The sequence below is a fragment of the Mustelus asterias genome, chromosome 19 (assembly GCF_964213995.1).
Source record: "Mustelus asterias chromosome 19, sMusAst1.hap1.1, whole genome shotgun sequence".
NCBI lineage: Eukaryota > Metazoa > Chordata > Chondrichthyes > Carcharhiniformes > Triakidae > Mustelus > Mustelus asterias.
This window is the reverse complement of record NC_135819.1, coordinates 52,213,797-52,238,062: the sequence shown is the minus strand read 5'-3', so window position 1 is coordinate 52,238,062 and position 24,266 is coordinate 52,213,797. Positions and strand designations below refer to the sequence as shown.

The window sequence follows — 24,266 nt, the reverse complement described above, 5'->3', positions numbered from 1 at the left end:
GAGAGGACCCCGGGCCAGCTCACCCTATTGGTGGAGAGGACGCCCAGGGGCTCGCCCATTGGTGGAGAGGGCGCCGGGTCCGCCCATTGGTGGACGAAGGCTCTTCGGGGGCGGGGGAGGGGGCAGCCGTTCATCTGACAGGCCGTGCTGCGTGTGACGTAGATGCCCTCCGACGTATTGCGTCAGCGAAACGGTGCATTGTTGTTGAAGAAACGCAAAAAGAGTGGGGGGAGGGGAGAGAGAGGCTTTGCAGCCCGAGTGGGGAGATAGCTGGGGGGTGGGTGTGTGTGTGTGTGTGTGGGGGGGGAAGGGGTCAGTGCTGTCGAATGTTGGCACGTTCCGTGACAGTTGGCCGTGGAACGCGGGGAGAGGGCGCGCGCGCGGGCCGGCCGGCGGGCGGACTGGAGGCCGCCGTGTTTTCATTCGCCCGGGGAGCGTCGGGCAACGCGCTCGGTCCGTTTGATGAACGGCCGAGAGAGAGAGAGAGAGAGACAGAGGGGGGAAAGAGAGGCGATCGGAGCCGGGGCCTGCACCGAGAGGGCGCTACCGGGGCTGACACACACACACACACAGACACGCGGGGGTGGGGGAAGAAAGAGGAAATAAAACACCAATCGGCCGGGGGTAAGTTTGTCGTATTTTATTTAAACCAATCCCCCCCCCCCCTCGAATGTGAGAGGAGTGGGGTGACTGTTTAACCTGACTGGAATAGGGGAAGGAGGGAGGCTGTTACCACCTCCAGCTCCTTGTTTTTGTCGGACGCCATTTTATTTTGTAATGTGTGCTTTATCTTTTCGCTGGGAGTGTGGGTGGGTTTTGTGTCGGGGAGTTTTTTAAGGACAGGGCGGGATGGATGGCGCGTATAAGCTGTTGTTGGGAGGAGCGGGTACTTGTTGGTGTGGCGGGGGGGGGTGTGGGGGGCCTGCGCGCATGCGCGCGGAGTCGCTCCCGCGGCTCGCCCCCACTCCTCGGGGCCGCGCGCCGCTGCTACCACCGCTCCATTCAAACGGGGGACGCGCTGACGTCACCCCCCCCACGGGCCTCGAGCCACTTCCGGGTTTAGTACTTTCTCTTCTCTCCTTCCCCTCCCCTCCTATCGCCCAGCCCCCCCCTCCACATACATACATGCTCAGCTCTCCCCTCCCTCCTAGCTCAGGGTTCCCTCGCTGTTCCCCCCACCTACACACACAGTGGACACTCCCTCCCTGCTATACTCCCTCCATCCACTACTTCCTACTTATGCCTTGCTGACAAAACTTTAGGCGCCCTGAAGCTGGAGCTTGTTTCCTCAAACGTTCAGTCTTTTGGCTACTTGTGCTTCAGTGGGTTCGCTTGGTTTGCACGTTCTCCCCGTGTCTGTGTGGGTTTCCTTCCACAGTTCAAAGATCTGCGGGTTAGGTTGATTGTCCATGCTAAGCTATCCCTTAGTATCAGGGGGATTATCTAGGGAAAATCCATGAGGTTACAGGGATTGGGCCTGGCTGGGATTGTTGTCAGTGCAAGCTCAATTGGGTCGAGTGCCCTCCTTCAGTACTGTGGGGGATTATATGATTCTATGCCTCCTTCTCCTCTCCCCTAAGATAAAGGCAAAATAGGAACAGAGGAATTAGGAGCAGAAGTAGGCAAAATCAGCCCTTGGAGCCTGCTCTGACATTCAATCAGATCATGGCTGATCTCTCACTGGTACCAAATCCACCTGTTCTCCATGTCACTTTATCCTCTTAATATAAATATATCTGTCTCCTTCTTGAAACTTAAAAAAAACACCAGGCAAGTCTGACAGCATCTGTGGAGAGAGAATAGAGCAACATGATAGTTAGCACTGCCACCTCACAGTGCCAGGGACCTGGGTTCAATTCCGGCCTTGGGTGACTGTGTGGAGTTTGCACATTCTCAATGTGTCTGGATGGGTTTCTTTCAGGTGCTCCGGTTTCCTCCCATATTCCAAAGCTGTGCAGGTTAGGTTGATTGGCCATGCTAAATTAGTGTCGGGGGATTGGCAGGGTAAATACGTGGGGTTACGGGGGTAGGGCCTGATGGCCTCCTGCACTCTAGGGATTCAGTAAGTCGTTCCTAATTCATTAGTTCATTCATTCACAAGCTCTGACCAAGGGTCGTCCAAACTCAAAACCGTGGCTCTATTTTCTCTCCATAGTTGCTGTCAGAACTGCTGAGTTTTTCCCAGCATTTTTTGTTTTGTTTCCTTCCCTCCCCCTCTCTGTATGGAATTTTACTTGTCTGCAAGTGGGCTGTGCTTTCCCCTACCCAGCCCCACAACCTGTGGTGAGAACACCCTGCCCTTTCCAAGAATCTCTCCCCATGTTAACTGCCAATCTTGGCTTCAGCTTTTCAAAACAAACTGTCAGTTTTGTGGACAATTCGCTGCATTGGTTAGTATTTGCAATGTGAAATCTTCCACAGGATTGGCGTATGTATCATGTTCTGTTTATCCTGAGAACTTAGCCATGTTTAAGATGTACCTTCGTAAGTGCAGTAGGTTATATCAACAGGTTGGTGGTTAAACTTACTGCACTTAGAAGGAACACAGTCTGTTTGGTGTGGAAAGGAAACAGCATTTTCTAAATATATTCTGGGTCTGTTTCTGTCATTAAGACACATTTTATTCCTTGTACTGTTGATTTCTGAAATCTTAATGACAGTGGTGTCACATTTCTTTATTTGGCTTTATGTTCTAGAATTTAAGAGTATATAGTCTGAAGATTGTTCATTCCCACATTCTATTGTGAGCTATGCCCTTGACTCGAGCACTTTATTTTGAATAATGGCTGGAACACAGATGCAAAGCAGGATATTAGGTTGTCATGATTTTCCATTGTAACGCTTAAATTATTTTGTTCATTTTAAATGGCCCTCTAGTTCTTTTCAGTTATGCTTTAAGTTAAACTTTTTTTTTCATAATTGACACATCCATTCGTGTGGACTTGCTTATGGGCTGTGAGGAAGAAATGTGGATAGATTTTAGATCAGATGTGTCCTAACTTGATTACATTTATTAAGTTCTCATTGGCACCAAAGATCCTCATTCTGCCTGTGTAATTTTGTTGTGTTTTCCAAGTCCAGGCTCATTTGAAAAATCCCCAGGGTAAGCAAAAGTTTCAGTCTATCCATATAAGAAGATTGACAGTTTGATAATTCCAGCAAGTGACATTAGAGGAAACTACAGTTAACTGTAAAAGACTGCTTACCAAATACATTTTATTCCATAAAAAAGTACTTGAACATCTGAAGATTGGGTCAGTAGAATAGTGCTACTGCAGGTAATATCCTGCAGAAGTCAGTTTTAGATGTTTTTAATGCTGGTATCCACAGTGTTCTAGCTTAAAATCATCTTTCATGCAGACTTGTGGAAAGCAAACTGCTAGAAACTCTTCAGGACCAGATAATTAAACACATGCTTTTGAAGTCTAAATTGTTACTTGAGCATGAATATTAAGATTCAGCTTCTTCAACTCCCTCCCTAGTATTTAACCTGCTGCTTTATCTTAGTAAGCACATTTCCTTTAAAGCTAAGTCAGGGTTCATATAGAAATTTTAATAAGTCTAGATAATAAGACGAAATTATCTCTTTCCTTTATTGTAATGTTCATCTTCAAGTATTTTATGTCTGATGGGTAGCTGCTTAATAATTTTCAGAATTCAGCAATATGGTGGACTGCTCCAATAAACATTATCATCCACAAGATGTTTTTTAAGACTCATCAATGCTTTTGCCCTCTCCAGTCCTGACATCCTCGTCCTTTCTGGCTGACACTCCCTCCACAAAATTCAGCTGCTCCAGAACTCTACTACTGCATCCTATCATTAGGTGGAGATGCCAGCGTTGGACTGGGGTAAGCACAGTAAGAAGTCTCACAACACCAGGTTAAAGTCCAACAGGTTTATTTGGTAGCACAGGTTTATTTGGTAACCCCTACGATTTGCCTGGGCTTGCAAAATCTCAACTGTCCTGGCTGGAGACAATGCACATCTCTTTAACCTGTGCTTAACGCTCTCCACTCAGGTTGTCTGTACCTTTAAGACTTGATTACCTGTAAAGACTCGCATTCCAACCATTATTTTGTAAATTGAGTTTGTGTCTTTATATGCCCGGTTTGTGAACAGAACTGCCACTCACCTGATGAAGGGGCAGCGCTCCGAAAGCTTGTGGCTTGTGCTACCAAATAAACCTGTTAGACTTTAACCTGGTGTTGTCAGACTTCTTACTGTCCTATCATTAGCCCAGTGAAGAGCACAATGGTGGTTTCAGCTGCAGATGGGCCATAGTGGAGTGAATGCATGCAATGTTCGATGGAAGTAGGCAAATCTTGTGCTGGAGCAGGTATTGGATTAGAATATTGATTAGGGTTGCCATGGTTGAAAACAGTCTTAATTCAGGCTATGACAGTTAAGGGCTTGGTTTGGTGTCAAGGATACAAAGTATATAGCGGGAACCAAATATGTTGACTTCAAAATTTTTTTTTGTGAAACTGAGGTTCATTGAGGTTCATTTAGAAAAAAAATACCCAGGGGTTCCTCTGTTTCACTTGGTAAAGTGAGTGCTACTGTTCAATGATCCCAATTTTAATTTTTGCTTTGTAATCGGTTAGTTGATCTCAGCTTGGGTGGTAATTGGGCACAATAGTATGCCTCCAGCTTTGCTTAGAAAGGGAGAAATTGATTTCATTCTATTCATCACCCAGTGGGAAGTGCATGTGTGATTTTTGGTGATGATGTGCTCAAGGAACCATGACATTTGAAAACTTAAACTAGAAGTTTGCCACTTTCCGTGATCAATGCAGGAATCGAGCAAAGTTCATCCAAACTCAACATCTTGGGTGCATTTTGGAACTAAACATAGACATTCACTTTGATTATCTTTACCTCAATAACAGTTACATTTAGTATAATTTGTACAGGGATTAAATTATGAAATTTATATATTACAGTACAAGAAACAAAAGTAGTACCATTTACTTTGAGATTTACTTTACTGGATATAATTTCAACAATTATTGATAAATGATCTGATAAATGTTAGAACTTCAGACTTGCAGTTAGATAAAACCATTTTTTCAAACAAATAAAGCGTTTTGGCTTTTATGGGCATAGAATACTGGAGTTAATATAATTAAAATGTACAAACTATTTGTTAGGCCAGTTCAAGTATCCATAAAGTTTGGCACCTTATTGTAGAAAGGTCATTAAAGCCATAAAAAGTGTACAGTGCAGACCTCAACCAAGCTGATACAAGGAATTGCAAGCAACTGCAACATCCTGAGATGCTTATACTATATTCATAGGAACAGGAAAAGCTAGAAGGAGGTTAGAAAAAAATAGTTTACTCCAGGTTGGTAGAGCATAAAATGCTTTACCATAGGAGTAATTAACACAGTGGTTCCATATTTTATTGGAAAATGGATAAATACTTGGAAGGGGCATAGGTCAGTGAGATTAGTCTTGGGTTGTTTAGTAATGAGAAATAATTGAAGTGGAAACAGTTATGGAAAGGTGTTGCTGGATTTATGCATGAGAGTTAGGAGCAAGATTAGGACATTTGGCCCATCAAACCTACTCCACCATTCAATAGGTCATGGCTGATCTGATTATGGTGTTAACTTTCCTACCTGCCCCCTACCCACCCCAATAATCCTTGACTCTTTTGTAGATCAAAAACAGTACTGAAAAAATAACCCAGGATTTATTTAACAGTGGGATCACAGGAGTGGAGTTGTCCAATTGCATCCTATTTGTCTTATTACTTGATCCATTCTAACTTCTGGGCAGTCATTGTGATGCTTTTGTAACTTTTGGTAGCATAGCTATTCTTGACTTTTTGATTAATTTTTCAGCAGACTTCCTTATTAACGATGAGAAGGAAAGGAAGGTGCCAACGAGGGACAGCAAGGCGTCCAGCTTCACCTTGCAGCCTGAAGCATTCACCAAGCCGTGAAATGCTAACATATGCTCAAGCACAGCGAATGGTTGAAATGGAGATTGATGGTCGGCTGCACAGGATCAGTATTTATGATCCTTTGGAAATCATTTCAGAAGATGACCTAACTGCCCAAGAAATTGTTGAATGTAACAGCAACAAGGAAAATAGTGAGCGTCCTCTTGTTTTCGTAAAGACTAAAAGGTACAAATCTAATAAAGTGAAAAAGAAGGATGCCACTACTCCGAGTACACATGGAGCTCCAACACAAGTGAATGCATTGCCAGAACCCAGATTTAGAATAGTAGATTATGAACCACCTTCAGCACCTCGTCGGCCTTCATCTTATTACAGACTCATTGAGAAATCTCCAGAGGAGCTCAATAATGAAGTTGAATACGATATGGATGAAGAGGATTATGCATGGTTGGAAATGATTAATGAAAGGCGCAAAAGTGATGGTTTGAGTGCAGTTTCGCAGAATGTGTTTGAGTTCCTCATGGATAAACTAGAGAAGGAATCTTACTTTGAAAATTCTAATCAAGGTGATCCTCAGTCGCTAATTGATGAAGATGCTGTTTGTTGTATTTGCATGGATGGCGAATGTCAAAACAGTAATGTAATATTGTTTTGCGACATGTGTAACTTAGCAGTGCATCAGGAATGCTATGGAGTTCCTTATATACCCGAAGGACAGTGGTTGTGCCGTCGTTGTTTGCAATCCCCTTCGCGACCTGTTGATTGTATCTTGTGCCCAAATAAGGGTGGTGCTTTCAAGAAGACAGATGATGGTCAGTGGGGTCATGTTGTTTGTGCACTATGGGTTCCTGAAGTTGGATTTGCTAACACTGTATTCATAGAGCCTATTGATGGTGTCAAGAACATTCCAGCAGCCAGGTGGAAATTGACATGCTACCTCTGCAAACAGAAAGGGCTTGGTGCTTGCATCCAGTGCCAAAAGGCAAATTGTTATACAGCATTCCATGTAACTTGTGCTCAACAAGCAGGTCTGTACATGAAAATGGAGCCTGTTAAAGAAACTGCATCCAATGGAACAACAACATTCACTGTGAAAAAGACTGCTTTCTGTGCTGTGCACACGCCTCCTGGGTGCGTGAGAAGGCCATTAAACATTTATGAGCCAGCTGAAGTGAAAAATGGCATATGTAAAAAAGATTCACCTAACAAGGCAACTAAAACAAAATGTAAGGCAAGGCAGAAGACCAAGAAAGCTCGTAAACTCTTAGTTGAAAAATGTACTGCTGTGCCGGTAGTATCTGTCCCATGCATTCAGCCTGACAGGTGAGTGTCTTTGCAAACTTGTTCAATACATGTTTTCATTTTAGGCTTTGTTATGAAATCTGCAGCCTCTGAAATGAACTCTCTTTCCAAACAAATCATACTCTGAAAAAAATCTGTGGTATGCAGTCAGTCATACAATACGTAAACTTTGAAGGCAATTCAGTAATACTTTCTGATTTTTAAATTGCCCTTTCCCCTATTCAAACCTTTCTCGCTCCCACCACACAAATCAACAGCCTTGAATTTGTGTACACACTGCACTTTGTTAGCAGTTGGCACCACATCCATTCACTGTCCTGAACTCCCCCCAACTAATGTTGATTATATGAAGTGATTGTAAAATAAAGGTTGTGTAAATCTAACTCACTTGCATTATAGCTATTTCACTCTTGTTACGTTATGCTGCTGGCTAATGCTGCTCCTCATTTTCACTCCTGCACTCTCCTTGAAGGAAGAAAAAAATATAGAAAGGGATAGTGACAAGACCAGGTTACTAGAGAGAAAGGAGGAAAGTGACAGCATTAGGAGATAGAAATAGAGTAAAGTAGAATGGAAAGACTGTCGAGAGAAGCAGCAAAGGAAAGAAGCCATTTACATGCTTGAGCACAAAGCAGCTCTCTGGAAACTTCCAAACTTTGCTCAGCCTAATACACTTAAGCCTCCAATATGCACAAGCTGCACTGCAGTGACATATCCCCTTGACACCCCTCCAGAAAACAAAGCTTTCCAGCACCAAGATCTTGTCGGTCAAAGCCCATTTCTGAGAGCTCCGAGTACTCATTCACTCTGAGAAACCAGTGCAAGATTTTGAGACAGCAACATCAGCCCAATGAAGGTAATCTGCACAGAGCTCTATGCCCCAAATTATTGGTATAATGCGATGTGAGATCTTTTATTTATTGAGAGTGTTCGGATCTTTAAAAATGGATAGAAAGTTAACAGGTTAAAGGCAAAATGAGGTCCCGCACTCAAACGAGCAATGCAGAAACTGTTAGTGCATGAAGGAGAAGAATGTCTCACGCGGAAGAAATTATTAACACATTTAATTGACTGTATACCTGACAATGAAAACCTAAAACGTTGTCTTTTTTCCCTCTGCTGTGAAGTCATTAATTATACACTGAGATGACAATATTTCTTCAAGACCAAACAGTTCAGATTCATTCTTGAACCAGTTTGAAGTTTTACCACCCGTCTGTAAATGGTGGCACTTTAGAACAATACTTTGGCAAGTAAACCCTGATTGTGAGTGTGGTAACAAGGAATTGACATTTTTAAAACATGTCAGATCAACTTGCATGAAACTTACCATTTGGCTAAGTGCACTTCTTAAGATTTCCTCTTTTAAGGTAAACTTCCATGTGGGTCACCAATAATTACTTGCACTTTATAAGCATATTTTAATATAGTAAAATGTCCACAAAGGTATTTCAGAGTAGTCAGACAAAATTTGATACTAAATCGAAGAAAATCATGAGGACATGTGACCAAAAGCGTGGTTAAAGAGGTGGGTTTCAGTTGGGAGATATTGAGAGAAAACCTTTCAAATCTTGTAGTCTGGATGGCTGGTGCCATTTTCGTAAATGATGTGGTGCAGAAAATGAGAAATGCACCAGAGGCCAGAGTTGGGAGGAGTGCAAAGTTGGAGGAAGTTTGTATGACTGGAAGAGGTTGCAAAGATAGGGAGTGTGAGGTCTTGGAGAGCTTGAACACAATAAGAATGTTATAATTAAAGCTTTGCCAGGCCAGAAACCAATGCAGTTTAGTGGATCTGGGGTGATGGCTGCAAAAACTTGTTAGGAACACTTGGATTACTCCACCTCATGCAAGGTCTGTGAAACACTCTCCCAGATTGTTATGCAGCAAAGTCACTATGCTTTGATTTAGTTGGTGAGTTGAAGGAGTTGTTTGATTTGGCAAGGTGGAGAGGACAAAGAAAATAGAAGGCAAACTTTTGACTCTTAATATTACAGACAGCTTTCAAGAAATGGATATTACAATGGAGAACATGGGCATAAGGGCTAATATAAATAAATGTTACCGGTATCTTGCCTCTCCCTAGCCATGTAACTACCTCCAGTGCTACATTTTTACCATTGGCTCACTATGTCTTCAGCTGTTTAGAGTCCACATTTCAGGAGATCTGTCTGTCTTGTTTAATTTCATATTCTCTTTTAAATTTTAGTTTTTTTGTCCAGGCCTTGGTCAGCTTTCTGATATCATCTTTGATTTGTTGCCTTTTTTATTTTTTCTTACACCCCTGTAAAGCTCCTTGGGACGTTTTAAGCCAGAATTAAAAAGTGTTGCATGTCACAGAATTCCAATAATGCAGAAGGAAGCTATTCAGCCCATTAAGTTTGCACTGAGCCTCCGACAGAGCATTTTACCTAGGCCCTATCCCCATAATCCCACGTATTTAACCCGCTAATCCCCCTAACCTACACATCTTGGGACATTAAGGACATTAATTTAGCATGACCAATCCACCTAACCTGCACATCCTTCGATTGTGGGAGGAAACCAGAGCACCTGGAGGAAGCCCACGCAGATGCAGGAAGAATGTGCAAACTCCACACAGTCTCCCCAAGGCTAGAATGAAACCCAGGTCCCTGGTGCTGAGGCAGCAGTGCTAACCACTATGCCAAAGTGCTGCCCTTATGTCACAGTACACATGTAGACTTTTGGGAAACAAATCACTGATACTTTCAGGGATCATGTTTTGTTTATGGAGGTATGGACGACCACCCAATGATCTCATGCCAGAGATCTTGAATCGAATTTCTGGTGCTTTCTTTCAATTTATAATGCAGTTGAATAATTAAAACTGAAGTGAAGTTGTTTGTTTAAACTATTAAATAAAAACATGGATGGAGGAGATGTAGAAGAAGTGTCCCAAATTCCATCCAGTTAATCTTGTTGTTAAAATACTTCAGACCCAGGCAAATATAGTACTGTGTATTTTTTAATTCCCAGTGATGAAAACAAATACATTGTGGATTATTAGATCTACTCATGGTACAAAAGTCAAATGCAAGTGTTTTGTTTTTACTTTTAATACTTTTGTACTGCTGTAGAATTATATTTTGAGAATGTAAAGTAAGAATGCAACACAATATTGCTAATTGCCTCATTTCCTAGCAAAATTCTGGCCTAGACTTTGTTCAACATTTTAGCATAATGACAGTAAGAGTGAGATTATGTCGGTTTTTAATCGCCCCTCCACCCCCAAGAAAACTCACTCTTTACTGATTTGGGATCATACGTGTGAATGTCCTCAATCACTAACGCCGTTCCTGAATTACTGGAATGTTATTTGGCTCCTACAAATGTCTTTATTCTCTGTATTTCACGTGGAGATTATACTGTATTTTCCTTTTTTTAATGTGGACATTTGAGAGAAGCTTCTACAGCAGCATTTTTGTAAACATGCTCTGCTTAGTGTGCATAAGGTATGCTTTGATGACTTCAAACTTAATTTTTATTACATTAATAAGATATACAAGCTTAAAGAAGGAAGCTGGCATATCGTCCACATCTCCCTCAGGCATTGATTGTTTATCCTGATTCCTGTTGGTTATCTCTGCCACTGTAGGTGAATGGAGGTTATGTTTTCATCCCAATTAGTCTGTTTGTAAACAATGTAGCAAAAAAGCATTCAAACACAGTTCGGGTTTGGCCCAAGGAAGAAGTGATTAATTATTGAAGATCTGAATCCTGGAATTTTTAGAAGATCCATTAACATAGGATGAATTGATTTTTTTTGTGTGGTGAAATTTGTCATAGTTGTCAAAACGTGAGCAGAGTTTTCAAAGTAGGTTGTTGGATGTGGACTGCTCTGAAATCTGCTCAGTGAAATAGAAGCTTTTAATAAGATTTTTTAGCTTTGTAGTTACAGAGCATCAACCAGGCAGGGACGAGCCTCAATCAAGAGCTGTATAATTGTAATAATATTGGGTTAACACAGCGTAGTGAAGATATGCGCTCTACTGAGTGTCCTCTTCACGTTTAAAATGTTGCGGATTGTCTCAGCCCCTGTGCTGCAATTATCCACAAATTTGGACATAAATTCATGCAGCTTCGTTTGGCATAGAAACAGGCATAATTTTTTCCATCTTTTCTGCCCAAGGGATCCAGAAAATTCCAGGCCTTGATGCAGATCTTTAATTTTTCATGCTGTCTTAATCCTTTAATTTGTGACTAACTGGACTTCCTACTTTTTTGCCTCTTTTTTGATCATTGTAATTTTAAAGAAAAAACATGTCTCGCATTTTGATAGCTCCATTCACTTCCTCAGGTGCATCCCAAAGTATTAACAGCTAGTATATATTTTGGAATTACTGTCACTGTTGTAATGTAATAGTCCTAGCCAATTTTTGCACAGCAAGGGCCCCCAGACAGCAATGATATCATGAGTGGCTAATATGTTTAGGTATTGCTTGAGGGGTAGGTATCAGCTAGGGCACTGGCAAGAACTCCCTGCTTTTTGTTAAATAGTGTTGAGGCATCTTTTACACCTACGCAAGAGGACAGATGAGGGTCTCCTCATCAGGAAGACGCGCTATCAACAATAAATAACCTTCAGTTTATTGTTTGTTTGGATAAATACCTGGTTCATTACTACTGTTACATTGGGTTTAGTTCACTTTTTGCCGAGACTGCATTTTATGACTGTCATGAAAGAAAATCTTACTGAGTGCCATTTGAGCATATAGCTTAATTATGACAAAATTGTGGATCGAGCAGCCTACTGTTTTTATCTCCGCAGAATAAATATTACAGATGGCATAATTTGGATGGTGTAATGATCAACAAAAGTAGCTGGATGGAAAATATTGCAACATCTCTTCCCATTTCCCCCCCTCCATATCCTTTAATAGAAAAGAAAGTTACAATAATATTTCAAAGATCAATTATTCAACTGCATATAAAACAGAAAGAAAACACTAGGTACGCTATTTTAAGACAACATCCATGCTTTTTTATAATTTTGGCAAGGGCGAAAGTTCTCCTGAATTTCAATGTACTCCATTAATAAAACAGATAATAGTGGAACTCCTCAGCAGGTCGAGCAGAATTTGTGGAGAGAGAAATTGAGTTAATGTTTCTGGTTGCCATTTCAGAATGAAAGGACATTGACCTGAAAACAGCTGTGGCAAAGATCATCCCTCAAATGTTGACTATTGCCATTTTCTGTTTACATTTCAGGTTTTGAGCTTTCATAATATACTTTATAGTTCATTGCGTTTTTTTTAAAGAAGCATTTTATGTCTATTTTTAATTCTGCAAAATATATTTGCATACTCGCTGCAGTTCAGTTTTACAAGTGACAGTCCTCCAATAATTTGGCAAAAGGACAGGGTGAATTGACGGTCTATTTAGCCCATTGATCATTGTCAAACAGGAGTAAACTAGTGCACATGTAATGGAGTAATAATCAGAAATTATAATTTTGGCTAATTTATCTCCTTTTTAGCTGGAGGTTAAGGACATTTGTATCTGTATTTGTGCCCTGAGTGAGGTCAGCTAGTTCAGCAAGATCAAGAATTGGCCCATCATGTCTGTGCTGTTTCCAAATGACCATTTCACCCACAGCCATTCTCCTGCCTTTGTCCAGTGACACTGTAGATTTTTTCTTTTCAGATAATCGTCTAATTCTCTGTTGAATGCCTCAATTGAACTTCCATTCACCGCACTCTCAGGCAATGCATTCCAGTTCCTTAAAACTTGCTGTGTGAAAAGGCTTTTTTCTCTTATCACTTTTGTTTCTTCAACAGATTACTTTAAATTACTTTAGATTCTTTCTTGAGTGGGAGCAGTTTCCCCTGTCTACTCCATCCAGGCTCCTCATAATTTTGAATACTTCTATCAAATCTCTTCCCAGTCTTCTTTTCTCCAAGGAAGGGTCCCTACTTTTCCAGCCAATCCTCATAACTGAAGTTTCTCATCCCAAGAATAATTCTTGTATGAAATGAAGCTGGGCAGCTATGAGGATGCTAACTTATTTTGAGTGCATTTTGATTATATTTAAATACTGATTCCATCTTCTTAGTCAGTGCATGTTTGTCATGTCAGCCTCTGAAGACTTGAAGTCCAAGATAAATTTCCTGTATTGCAATCTGAGTGCACTTTAAGAGAACTTCATTGACTTTAAATTAGTTTTTGGATGTTCTGAAATGGTGAAATGTAGTTTGTCTGAAAGCCTTTCTTTCAGATGTTCTTAATATTCGATTCTTGCCCATTTTAAGATCTGCGGTATTCATTGGAGGTACTTTCTAGCTACTGACTGCTTTCATCAACAAAAGTTAGCAGTTTCACAATTGAACAGTTAAAAGTCCTGTACTATTGTGTTGTCATTTTGATTGAATGTTTCTCCATTTCAAAATGTTATCGACGAGGAGGGCTCATTTGGTCAATGCAGCATAAATGCATGTTTTAGCCATGTTATTTTGACAAGCTGCAACAGAGTGCACATGTATGTAGTTGCAGTAATAATTTGCATTAATACAGTGTGTTTGTAGGGGTGTTGAGGATTTATACAATCCTTCATAGGGGTGTTGAGTTGTGCTGATTGACCAAAACTTGTTTTGAGGTGGGCGTGAAGGAGGATGTTACAAGAGAAGAGGAGCAGTATGGTGAGGAATAAAGTTTGGACTGTGGAGTTTTTCATGAGCTAGCTGCACTTTTTTAGAGGATGGGAGGCCAAGCTGCAAAGTATTGGAGTAATCACACCTGGAAGGGCGACATGGATATGGGTTTCAGCAGCAGGAGAGCTGGTATTGAGGGTAAGTCTTTATATTTGAGTTCAAGTAGGCGATGATTCATGTGATGATTTGGGGCTGGAAGCTTAGCTTGTGTTTTAATAGGAGCATGTAATTATGGACAACCTGGATCAGTTTGTGACGATGTTGGGTTATGGGTGTGGGGTTGATGGCAAGGATACTGAATTTGTGTTGTGGACCAAAGATGATGGCTTTAATCTGCTGAGTATCTCCCAAGACTGAATATCAGATAAATAATTTCATAGCACACATGCCTATGTTGCAGATATAGGGGGCAATCTTACCGTTGCGCCGTGCTAGCTGATGGGCGGGGCGAGCCAGTAAAATTGCGAGAGAGGTGAGAAATTGGGTTCGCACCTGATTTCTTGCCTCTCGGGATCTTACAGGCACCAGAAACCTGATGATGTCAGCTTCACGCCCATTTCTGGCACACGGTTGATTAAATTATTTAAATTAAATTTAAATGTATTTTGTATTGAATTAATGAGCCCGGGACATTATCATCTGGACCAGAATCAGAGACCATGGAGAGGTCGAGAAAAAGTGGGGGGTGCCCCTTGGGCGGTGCCAGCCTGGTACCCTGGCACTGCCACCAGGCATCAGGTGGGACCTGAGGGGAGGGCAGAGCCTACTGGGGGAAGTGGGGCCAAACTTTGGGGGGGGGGGGGGGGGGGGTGTGGCTGATCTGTGATGGTGCGTGGGGGGGGTCAATCCAGGGGTGAGGGGTCGTGAGGTCGTTCAGTCTGAGCGGGAAGGGGCTCGCTGTGTGGGGGTGGGTTGCTGTAGTTGAGGCTGGCTGACAGTAGCAGAGGCTGAGTAACAGCATCTCTGCCCTCTCAGCAGAGGGACCAAGCTCCATCCCCTCCCCGACAGGCGAGAAATGGTTTTTGATTTTTTTTAGTCTAAGTGGATACGATTGCAGATTTGGACTCATCCAAAAAACAGATTAGAAACTCTCCCGTTTTCGTGCTCATCCTGGACTTCAAATTTTTTTTCGTAAGTTCGCCCCCATAAATTGGTTGACTAAATTTTCATTATTTTTGGACATTAGTGAAGAATCTTTGTAATTAGTCTAACAGTCACATCTGTGCTGCATTATTGACCTGTACTTTTCCTTTCAAATCTTGTCATGTAATGCAGTTGCAAATTGTTTTATTGTAAGATTGCAATAAAGTGTCAAGATCGTTAAATATTATAGAATGTTGCATGGGAGCCTACTTTAAACAAATAATGTGCAGTGACATTCCAATTATATTTTTGAATTAACCATAACATGCAAAGGTATCTTTTTTAATTTCAAGCTCCTCAGCCCACTCATTTCTTTCGTTTTTTTAAAATTAATTTATGGGATGTGGATATTGCTGGCTAGGCCAGCATTTATTGCCTATCCCTAATTGCCCTTGAAAAGGTGGTGGTGGAGATGCCTTCTTGAACTGCTGCAGTTCTTATGGTGTATGTACACCCATTGTGCTGTTAGGGAAAGAGTTGCAGGACTTTGACCCAGCAACAGTGAAGTAATGGCAATATCTTTCTGGGATAGGCTGGTATGTGGCTTGGAGGGGAACTTCCCCATATGTCTGCTGTTCTTGTCTGCCTTGAATGGTAGTGGTCATGGGTTTGGAAGATAATGTCTAAGGAACCTTGCTGAGTTCCTGCAGTGCATCAGGTAAATGATACACACTGCTGCCACTGTTCGTCGTTGTGGAGTGACTGTGGAAGAGGTGCCAATCAAGCAGACTGTTTTGTCCTTGATGGCATCGAGCTTCTTGAGTGTTCTTGGAGCTGCATTCATCCAGGCAAGTGGAGAGCATTCTATCACACTCCTGGCATGTGCCTTATGGATGGTGAGTCGGCTTAAGTTAGGTGATGAATTACTCGCCGTAGGATTCCTAGCCTTCTGACCTGCTCATGCAGCCACAGTATTTATATGGCTAATCCAGTTCAGTTTTGAGTCAATTGTAACCCCCAGGATGTTGATAGTGGGGGAATTCAGTGATGGTAATTCCATTGAATGTCAAGTTGGTTAATTCTCTGTTGTTCAATGTTGTCATTGCCTGGCACTTGTGTGGTGCTTGCCCCTTGTCAGCCTAAAACTGGATATTGTCCAGGTCTTGCTGCACTTGGACAAGGATTGCTTCATGTTTCTACTCATACTTTTATACAAAAAGTATTAATTGCATTTTTATTGTAGTAAGAGCAAGAAATTGTAAAAGCATTGCCAAATTACTATCATAGTCTCTGACGTTTTCCTTTGTTTTAATGAATCCATGAACATCTACAAAATGTAAAAGCAAAATACTGTGGATGCTGGAGATCTGAAGTAGAAACAAAAGTGCTGGAAAAACTCAGCAGGTTCAGAAGTGTCTGTGGAGAGAGAAGCAAAATTAACATTTTTGACTCTTCCTTGGATCTCTGTTTTGCTTGTGGAACAAAATACGAGGGCACAGGCTTTGACTAAAAATAATTAAAATAATGGGCAAAAAGAAAGTTGATGCAATATTAAATAAAGCATCTTCACCACTTGGACTTCAGTTTCCCAAAACGTCTTTATGATTGTTTATGACAGTAAATTATTACTTTAGGATGCTTTTTCTTTGCAGGCTAAACAAAATCATGTGTCAGGTGTCAGTGCCACGAAAGAAACAGTTTATACAGAGATTATATGTTTACTGGACACTTAAACGACAATCAAGAAATGGTGTACCCCTACTTCGACGATTACAGTCACACTTGCAGACTCCGAGAAGTGCACAGCAGGTATTGGTTATGTATTGCTTTTCTTTCCTTTTCCTCCGTATTCAGACTTGTCAAACCAGCTGTTTGTGAAAAGATTACATCTGATTTGAGATGGTACCTGATCTAGAAAGTTGAATTTACTTTCCTGTTTTGACTCGTCACAAATCCATTTTGGGTTTAAACTATGAAGATATTTAGTGTTGCATTACAGGCTGCATATGCCAATATTGAAATAGAATTTTCTTTAAAGAAGTGGTTGCTTTGACATGTCCTATTGTGAAATGCCTGGGTCATAAATTAGATTTTTGTTCTGTCTGTTCTGAGTTTCTAATCTCTGACTTCAGGCCAAATATTTCTGTGCAAGAAAGGAAAATTTTAATGAGAGCCATTTTGTCTTATTTATTTATACCTTGTCATTAGTAAATAGTGATATTGGTAAAGACCAAGACTCAAGTGCACTTATCTTTTCAACCACAATTACTGTTTGAACAGGATGCACATGGATGGGGAGATATCCATAAGACTTTTTAAAAATAGGCAAAGTAACCATTTGTAATGGCTGCTCTTAGTGAAAAGTCAATGTTCCTACTGTTAAGATATGTAATATTCTTGTTGAAAATGCCAATGGAAATCTTTCAAATATGAAAATAATATGCTTGTTTGTCCATGCTTTGTGTCTGTGTGTGCATGTATCCGTGTGTGTCTTTGTGTTACTGATGTTAACATACAAGTGAAAGAAGTGCAAGTTGTTCATCAATTTAGGAGATACTGTTTGTTGGAAGGCAGTGATTCCAAGAATTCATGAAACATTATGCAGTGAACTTTAGTAAAATACACATTACTCTTCAATTGTTTTTCTCAAAAGTTGCATAACATTGTCCTGTTATGCAGGTAGAAGTGGATAATCTTTGTAATTGTGATGATATGGTTGGAAACTCAGTTTGAGGATGCTGAGTTTACAAACTGTCTGGGTCAACCTAAGATGTTAACGGTGAGGGGGGGGGAGCGCGAAGGTGGTGGTGGGGGGTGGGTTTAATGTGGAACTGGCGTAGAACTGTGTGTCGTAAGTGTATATATGGAACACAACACTCTCTTCAGAAGTTGCTGCCCCTTGGCAGCATGTAAACAATTAAAGGAAGCCAAGAATCGGTACTAGGGGGATCAGAGGTAACAGTACTGATGCAGTAATAAAATCCATTGTCGGAGATTTTCTGACTACAATTAGATAGATAAGATGGAACCAGGTGAGGGCAGTTGTACTGGGCGGACAATGGAAGAGAGGCATTGAAGAAGGAGGTGTGATTAAGTGAAAGGCTGCAGACTGGTCACAAAGTAGGGGCATGAAAGTGCAAGACCGTCCTAATCACAATGTTATTTCTGATTGAGGCAGTGTCATTTCAGTGCTGTGGCAGAGGGGAAGTTGGGGGAAAGTGGGTACAGATTTGGGAGGTAACAACACATTCGAGGATGATGGAAGAGAAAAGACGGTAGAAGATGTTGGGTGCATTGGCTATGCTAACTTCTCCCTCCGTCTCCGTGTACCCGAACAGGCACCGGAATGTGGCGACTAGGGGAGCTTCACAGTAACTTCATTGCAGTGTTAATGTAAGCTACTTGTGACACTAATAAATAAACTTCAACTTTAAGATGTGGTGGTCTGCAAGGGTGAAGAGATCAAGGGTGTGTCTGTTGGAAAGTGAGTGATAACATTTGAAAATGGAGAGTGCATTACCTAAGAAGAGGGAGTTGTTCACAATGTCAACAAGCATGTGGATTGGGGAGGAAAATTGGTTGGTGAACAGTTCAGTGGGAATAGGCTTGAAAATATCAGGAAATGCATAACACAAGGGGGCTGAATGGCCTATCTCTAATTGTGTGTATTAACTCAGGATGCGAGGGAAAGAGGGTTTAATGGTGAACAGGAAGGTTCTGATTTATAGTTTTTAATGGAGGCAGGAGAGAGGTGTGGGTATGTGAACCTGCCCCTCTCTCCTCTAATATTCCTAATCCTAAGGTTTGGTCTGAACTGTCTGGGTGAACAAATGGTCAAGGCTTACAACTTAAAAAAAAGTTTGTTGATAAGCTTACAATCATAAGTGTTCTGTTTCTCTTCTGTTAGATCAGTACTTACAAATGCTGTTTGCCACCGGTAACTTACAAACATGAACTGCTATCTGTTGATTAGCATCAATTTTCTTTAGGTTCAATCTCAAGGTTCCGTGGAATACTGAGGGGCAAGGTTTGGCCAGCTTCTGAAAATTGTCCCATAACGTGGACTTTTTTCAGTGCTACGTATGGGCTTTTAAATGTTGGCTTCTTTTAATTGAAGGCATTTATGTTGAAGGACTCTGAGCAGGGAATTGGTATTTTTGCATTCCAGGGTGATTCCTGATTAGTGACCAGTTTTGACAGTTGAGCAAAAGCAGGCCTGATGGTGTTTTAAGTGGTTCAAGCAAATCTAATGATGAATGGCTAAAATAGTTGCACACCATAGATGTTCAATCTGCAGTTCTTGGACTTGAAGAATTAAAATGGGATTCATACCAAGAGGTGATCCAAGAGGAATTTTACTGGAACAAAGAGATCGCATGAAAGAGTGATTGAATAGATATATAGATTTTTGCTACAGAGAAAGGGTTTCATTTGTGGAATTAAGGGGGAACGGAGTGAAATTAGCGGGGAACTGAAAGAAAATAATGATTTTTGTATATAAACTATTATACGCAATTTTTTTTTAACCAGAGAATTGTACTCTGAATTCTTGCTTGTTTTCTCTCCCTTTTTCTTTCCTTCCCGATTGGAAAAGAGAACAGATGATGAGCAGAAAAATGGCATGAAAGAACAGCTGAAGTACTGGCAGAGGCTACGACATGACCTAGAAAGAGCACGGTTACTGGTTGAACTTATTCGTAAACGTGAAAAGTTAAAACGTGAACAGGTACTGTTCAATGCCCATTCTTGTAAAATTTCTAGGATAATTTCAAATTAAGGGGTGTTACTCAAGTTTAACTTTTGTGATTTGATGCAGCTTTAGATACTTTATTTTAAACATATTTAATTAAATATTGGCAGGTCAAAGTTCACCAGGTGGCTATGGAGCTCCAGCTGACACCATTAACTGTTATGTTGCGCTCAATTTTGGAGCAGCTTCAGGAAAAGGACACGGCGCACATATTTGCACAGCCTGTGAGCTTGAAAGAGGTATGAACCTCCCAATTTTGAACATAAGAATCCAATGTTTGTTTTGGCCAGAATCAGATTATTTCTATTTAACTGCTCAAGATTAATTTTAATGCAGTTTCTTGGGAGTAATAAAAGTTGGCACATTTTCTGGGATGGATTATTTTATACTTTCAGATGGGAAAGAAAAACTGGTAACCCTATAATAAACATTGTTTCAGGATACTATGTACAATCGCATGCTCAGCCAGCTTTGTCACTGTTGCTGAGAAATTTGCTTTGGCAAATTTCCCATCAGCAAAATATAGAACTTTCTTCCTTCTGCTGATTCTCTCCACAACAGCCTCCTGGTGCTCTCTGAAAATCTTTGATCCCTTGCCATCTTTATTCTGACTTTATTCTCCATACACATACATGTAGTATGAACACATGTTTAAATATTGTCACTCCTGTGCTCTCCACCACCCCCAGCACAGGTGTGTTGTCAAAAAATTGCACCAGGAGTTTGCTGATCATACAGCATTTCGGTGCAAACCTGAAAAGACTTTCTGCCTCTTGCCAGTATCATTGGTTGGACAGCGGGATCAGGCTATCCACTTTGTGTCCATTTAGGTGCAAGTTGAAACCCTGTTATGAGTTTTTGATTATATTTATCTTTAAAGAAAATAACAGCTTATTTTGTCATGATTTCTACAAATAGCAAGAGGAAACATTAACAGAAAAATCAAAATTCTATCATTGCTTGCATGGTGGGGGGGGTGAAGGAAATTGAGTCCTTCACAGGCATTGGAGTTTTAGGGCACAATCTTGTGAAAAAATTCTAAATGCCGAACGAGTGAGAAAATTAGAGAAAATCACGCCGGTTTTTTCGGCGGGCTGCGAGTCATGATCTTACTGCACTAAATGCAAAAATGTGCCAGGATATGATTCTTGTCAGCAGCAGAGGGCTAAGCCTCAGGTCAGTAGTGAAGCCGGCTGTTGAGTTCTTGGGGCGCCATTACACAGGAATCCCAATTCTTCAGTGGACTGGGAGATCTGCAGCCGCCCCACCCACCCCTTGGGCATCGAAACCCTCCTGCCGATCACCCCCGTCTGCAGAGTTCTCCCTGCCAGACCCAGCCCTACCCCCAACCACCCAGGCATCAGATTTCCCCCCGGCGAGGCGATCGCATCTGGTCTTCACTGATGGAAACCAGCTATGATTCTTGCCGACCAGAAGTTTGACCAGCGAGCAAGCTAATAGCACCTGGGACTGATTAACGACATCTAAACCATGTCATTGAAATTGGCTTCAGTGTGAAGCTGATTTCACCAACAAAACAGGTATGATTGGGCAATGTGAGAAACCAGGTGTGTTACCTCACCTTGCCAAACGGCGGGTGGGATGAGATCATAAGACCATGCCCTTAATTGCCATCCTTGTCTATATGTCTGTGCCTCCATTTGTAGGCTGATTGTTTTTGTGGGGCATAGAGGCTACTGACGTACATTGTTAATACAGCTACTTTAGAATCTGATTACTCCCCCAATCCTCACCATCCACCTCGCCTAACTGCATTCCCTGTCCCAAACAAAAATCAACAAAATCTTGATTCAACATTTTGCATATTGATGATGTGAGGACAATGTGTATTTCCCACAGCATTTGCAATTGTTAATAACAAATTTGTTCTTAACAGGATTGAGTGCTCATCTGCAGTCAGATGGGCTTGGGGAAAGTTGACCATATAAAGGTCCTGCAGGTTTTACCGTTCTAGAATACCTACAAATTGAGTTTTATGCCACTTGCATCTTCTAAAATTTATGTTCATTAAACTAGTTTTTAGATTGCTAGAAATGTATATTTCTTCAAAATATTTTGGCATCTTTTGCAGTCAGCAAACATTTGTTTATAATGCACTTGAAAGCCCATCATTAAGTAAAATCTATTTTCAACTTTCAGGTTCCGGACTATTTAGATCATATAACGCACCCAATGGATTTCTCCACAATGAGAAAAAGGATAGAAGATCATGGTTATAATAATCTAGATGAGTTTGAAGCTGATGTTAACCTCATTGTAGATAATTGTATGAAATACAATGCAAAGGATACTATATTTTACCGAGCAGCTGTGCGACTGAGAGATCAGGGAGGTGTCATATTAAGACAGGCGCGTCGTGAAGCTGACCGAATTGGTTTTGACTATGAAAGTTCAATGCATTTGCCTGAACCACCAAAGTGTGAAACAACTAAGCCTTTGACATGGGATGAAGGTATTTATTTTTATTTCTACTTCTAGGAATACATTGATCCAGTGCTATAATGCTTTTTCTACTATTTCATATGATCAAGAAAACAGCATTTTTTTTGCTTGCATTTTATTTCTCCTCTGGCGAATAGCTCCTGATGGCTGCGAAATTCAACTTTTGCTAAAAGCAGATGAAGCAGCTGAAAAACATGCTCAATGATGTCTGTGAAAGGCCTGGACCAAATTAGTTGCCATGGTTCATTTTAATTATGATTGAAGGGCTAATGCTACAGAGAACTGTTTATCTTATTGCAGAAGATACGGAGGCATGGGATTGAGGGTGATTTAACGGTTTGCATCAGGAATTGGCTAGCTGTAAGAAGACAGAGGGTGGTGGTTGATGGGAAATGTTCATCCTGAAGTTCAGCAAGGATCTGTTTTCAGGCCACTGCTGTTTGTCATTTTTATAAGTGACCTGGATGAGGGCGTAGAAGGATGGGTTAGTAAATTTGCGGATGACACTAAAGTCAGTGGAGTTGTGGACAGTGCGGAAGGATGTTGCAGGTTACAGAGGGACATAGATAAGCTGCAGAGCTGGGCTGAGAGGTGGCAAATGGAGTTCAATGCGCAAAAGTGTGAGGTGATTCACTTTGGAAGGAGTAACAGGATTGCAGAGTACTGGGCTAATGGTAAGATACTTGGTGGTGTGGATGAACAGAGATCTCGGCGTCCATGTGCATAGAGCCCTGAAAGTTGGCACCCAGGTTGTTAGGGTTGTTAAGAAGGCGTACGGAGTGTTAGCTTTTATTGGTAGAGGGATTGAGTTTCGGAGACAGGAGGTCATGTTGCAGCTGTACAAAACTCTGGTGCGGCCGCACTTGGAGTATTGCGTACAGTTCTGGTCGCCGCATTATAGGGAGGATGTGGAAGCATTGGAAAGGGTGCAAAGGAGATTTACCAGGATGTTGCCTGGTATGGTGGGAAGGTCGTATGAGGAAAGGCTGAGGGACTTGAGGCTGTTTTCGTCAGAGAGAAGAAGGTTAAGAGGTGACTTAATAGAGGCATACAAGATGATCAGAGGATTGGATAGGGTGGATAGTGAGAGCCTTTTTCCTCGGATGGTGATAGCTAGCACAAGGGGACATTGCTTTAAATTGAGGGGTGATAGATATAGGACAGATGTCAGAGGTAGGATCTTCACTCGGAGAGTAGTAAGGGCGTGGAATGCCCTGCCTGCAGCAGTAGTGGACTCGCCAACATTAAGGGCTTTTAAATGGTCTTTGGATAAACATATGGATGATATTGGAATAGTGTAGGTTAGATGGGCTTTAGATTGGTTTTACTGGTCGACGCAACATCGAGGGCTGAAGGGCCTGTACTGCGCTGTAATGTTTTATGGCAGCTCACTGCAGGGATGGTGAGTGGGCAGAGAATCGAGCAGTAAGCGATGCCTTTTAAAGGTTCACCGTCATTCTTGCAAAGTTACAGTGGTGGCAGATATTCTCCCAGCAGCTGGAGTGTGACATGTTGCTCTTCTCATATTTCAGTCCAGTGGTAGACAGAGCAGCACTTCATTTCAACAACTTTCTGCACAAGTCTCTGGGCAGAAAGCTGCCTTGAAGGATTAGTGGGTGTGTTTGAGAATGAATGCAGCAACACTCCCAAAGTTCAGTTTGACAGAGGGTTTCTTAACCAAGAGAAGAACCCAATTTAGACACATGCCCCAATTTAACCCTATCTCCATAACATGCTTTGGGCATAAATTGGGTCAGAGTGCTCGCACGTCTCACAACAGGCAGACAAAGGCACCAAATGTTTAAAACGTTGTGGCTTTTTGATGTCATTTTGACACGTGAATTTAAGCCAGGATTGGCATGACCAGGAAAGTAGTGTCAGATATTCCAGAGCCAGAATAAGTCAATTTTTGAAAAGATTGTAATTCGGAAGTAGATCTGTGTTTCTTCTTTGGACCTGGAACACCAGTTGTCAATATCTAGATTGGATTGAACATCACAACTGTAAATGTTATGCGTTGCAATGGCAGGCTTAGGCTGTAAATTGAGTTCAACCAATGCCCTTTCAATCCTGGAGCCTCTTTAAAATCTGG

At 41.4% G+C, this 24,266-nt stretch overlaps 1 protein-coding gene across 6 annotated transcripts in view; it reads left to right on the top strand.

Moving 5' to 3' along the window:
• Positions 1 to 203: 203 nt before the first annotated feature.
• Positions 204 to 24,266, top strand: part of brd1a (bromodomain containing 1a) — a 42,052-nt gene continuing 17,989 nt past the window's right edge. For 2 of the 6 annotated variants that reach the window (XM_078235544.1, XM_078235545.1), the window contains exons 1-5: positions 204 to 624; positions 5,850 to 7,234; positions 16,614 to 16,770; positions 19,556 to 19,687; positions 21,872 to 22,184. In XM_078235544.1, coding sequence (XP_078091670.1) covers positions 5,868 to 7,234; positions 16,614 to 16,770; positions 19,556 to 19,687; positions 21,872 to 22,184 — 1,969 coding nt within the window. In that variant the 5' untranslated portion in view covers positions 204 to 624; positions 5,850 to 5,867. Of the gene's footprint in view, positions 625 to 5,849; positions 7,235 to 16,613; positions 16,771 to 19,555; positions 19,688 to 19,821; positions 19,951 to 21,871; positions 22,185 to 24,266 lie in introns of all 6 variants that reach the window. The other 4 variants (XM_078235542.1, XM_078235540.1, XM_078235543.1 and 1 more) reach the window with 4 other exon arrangements.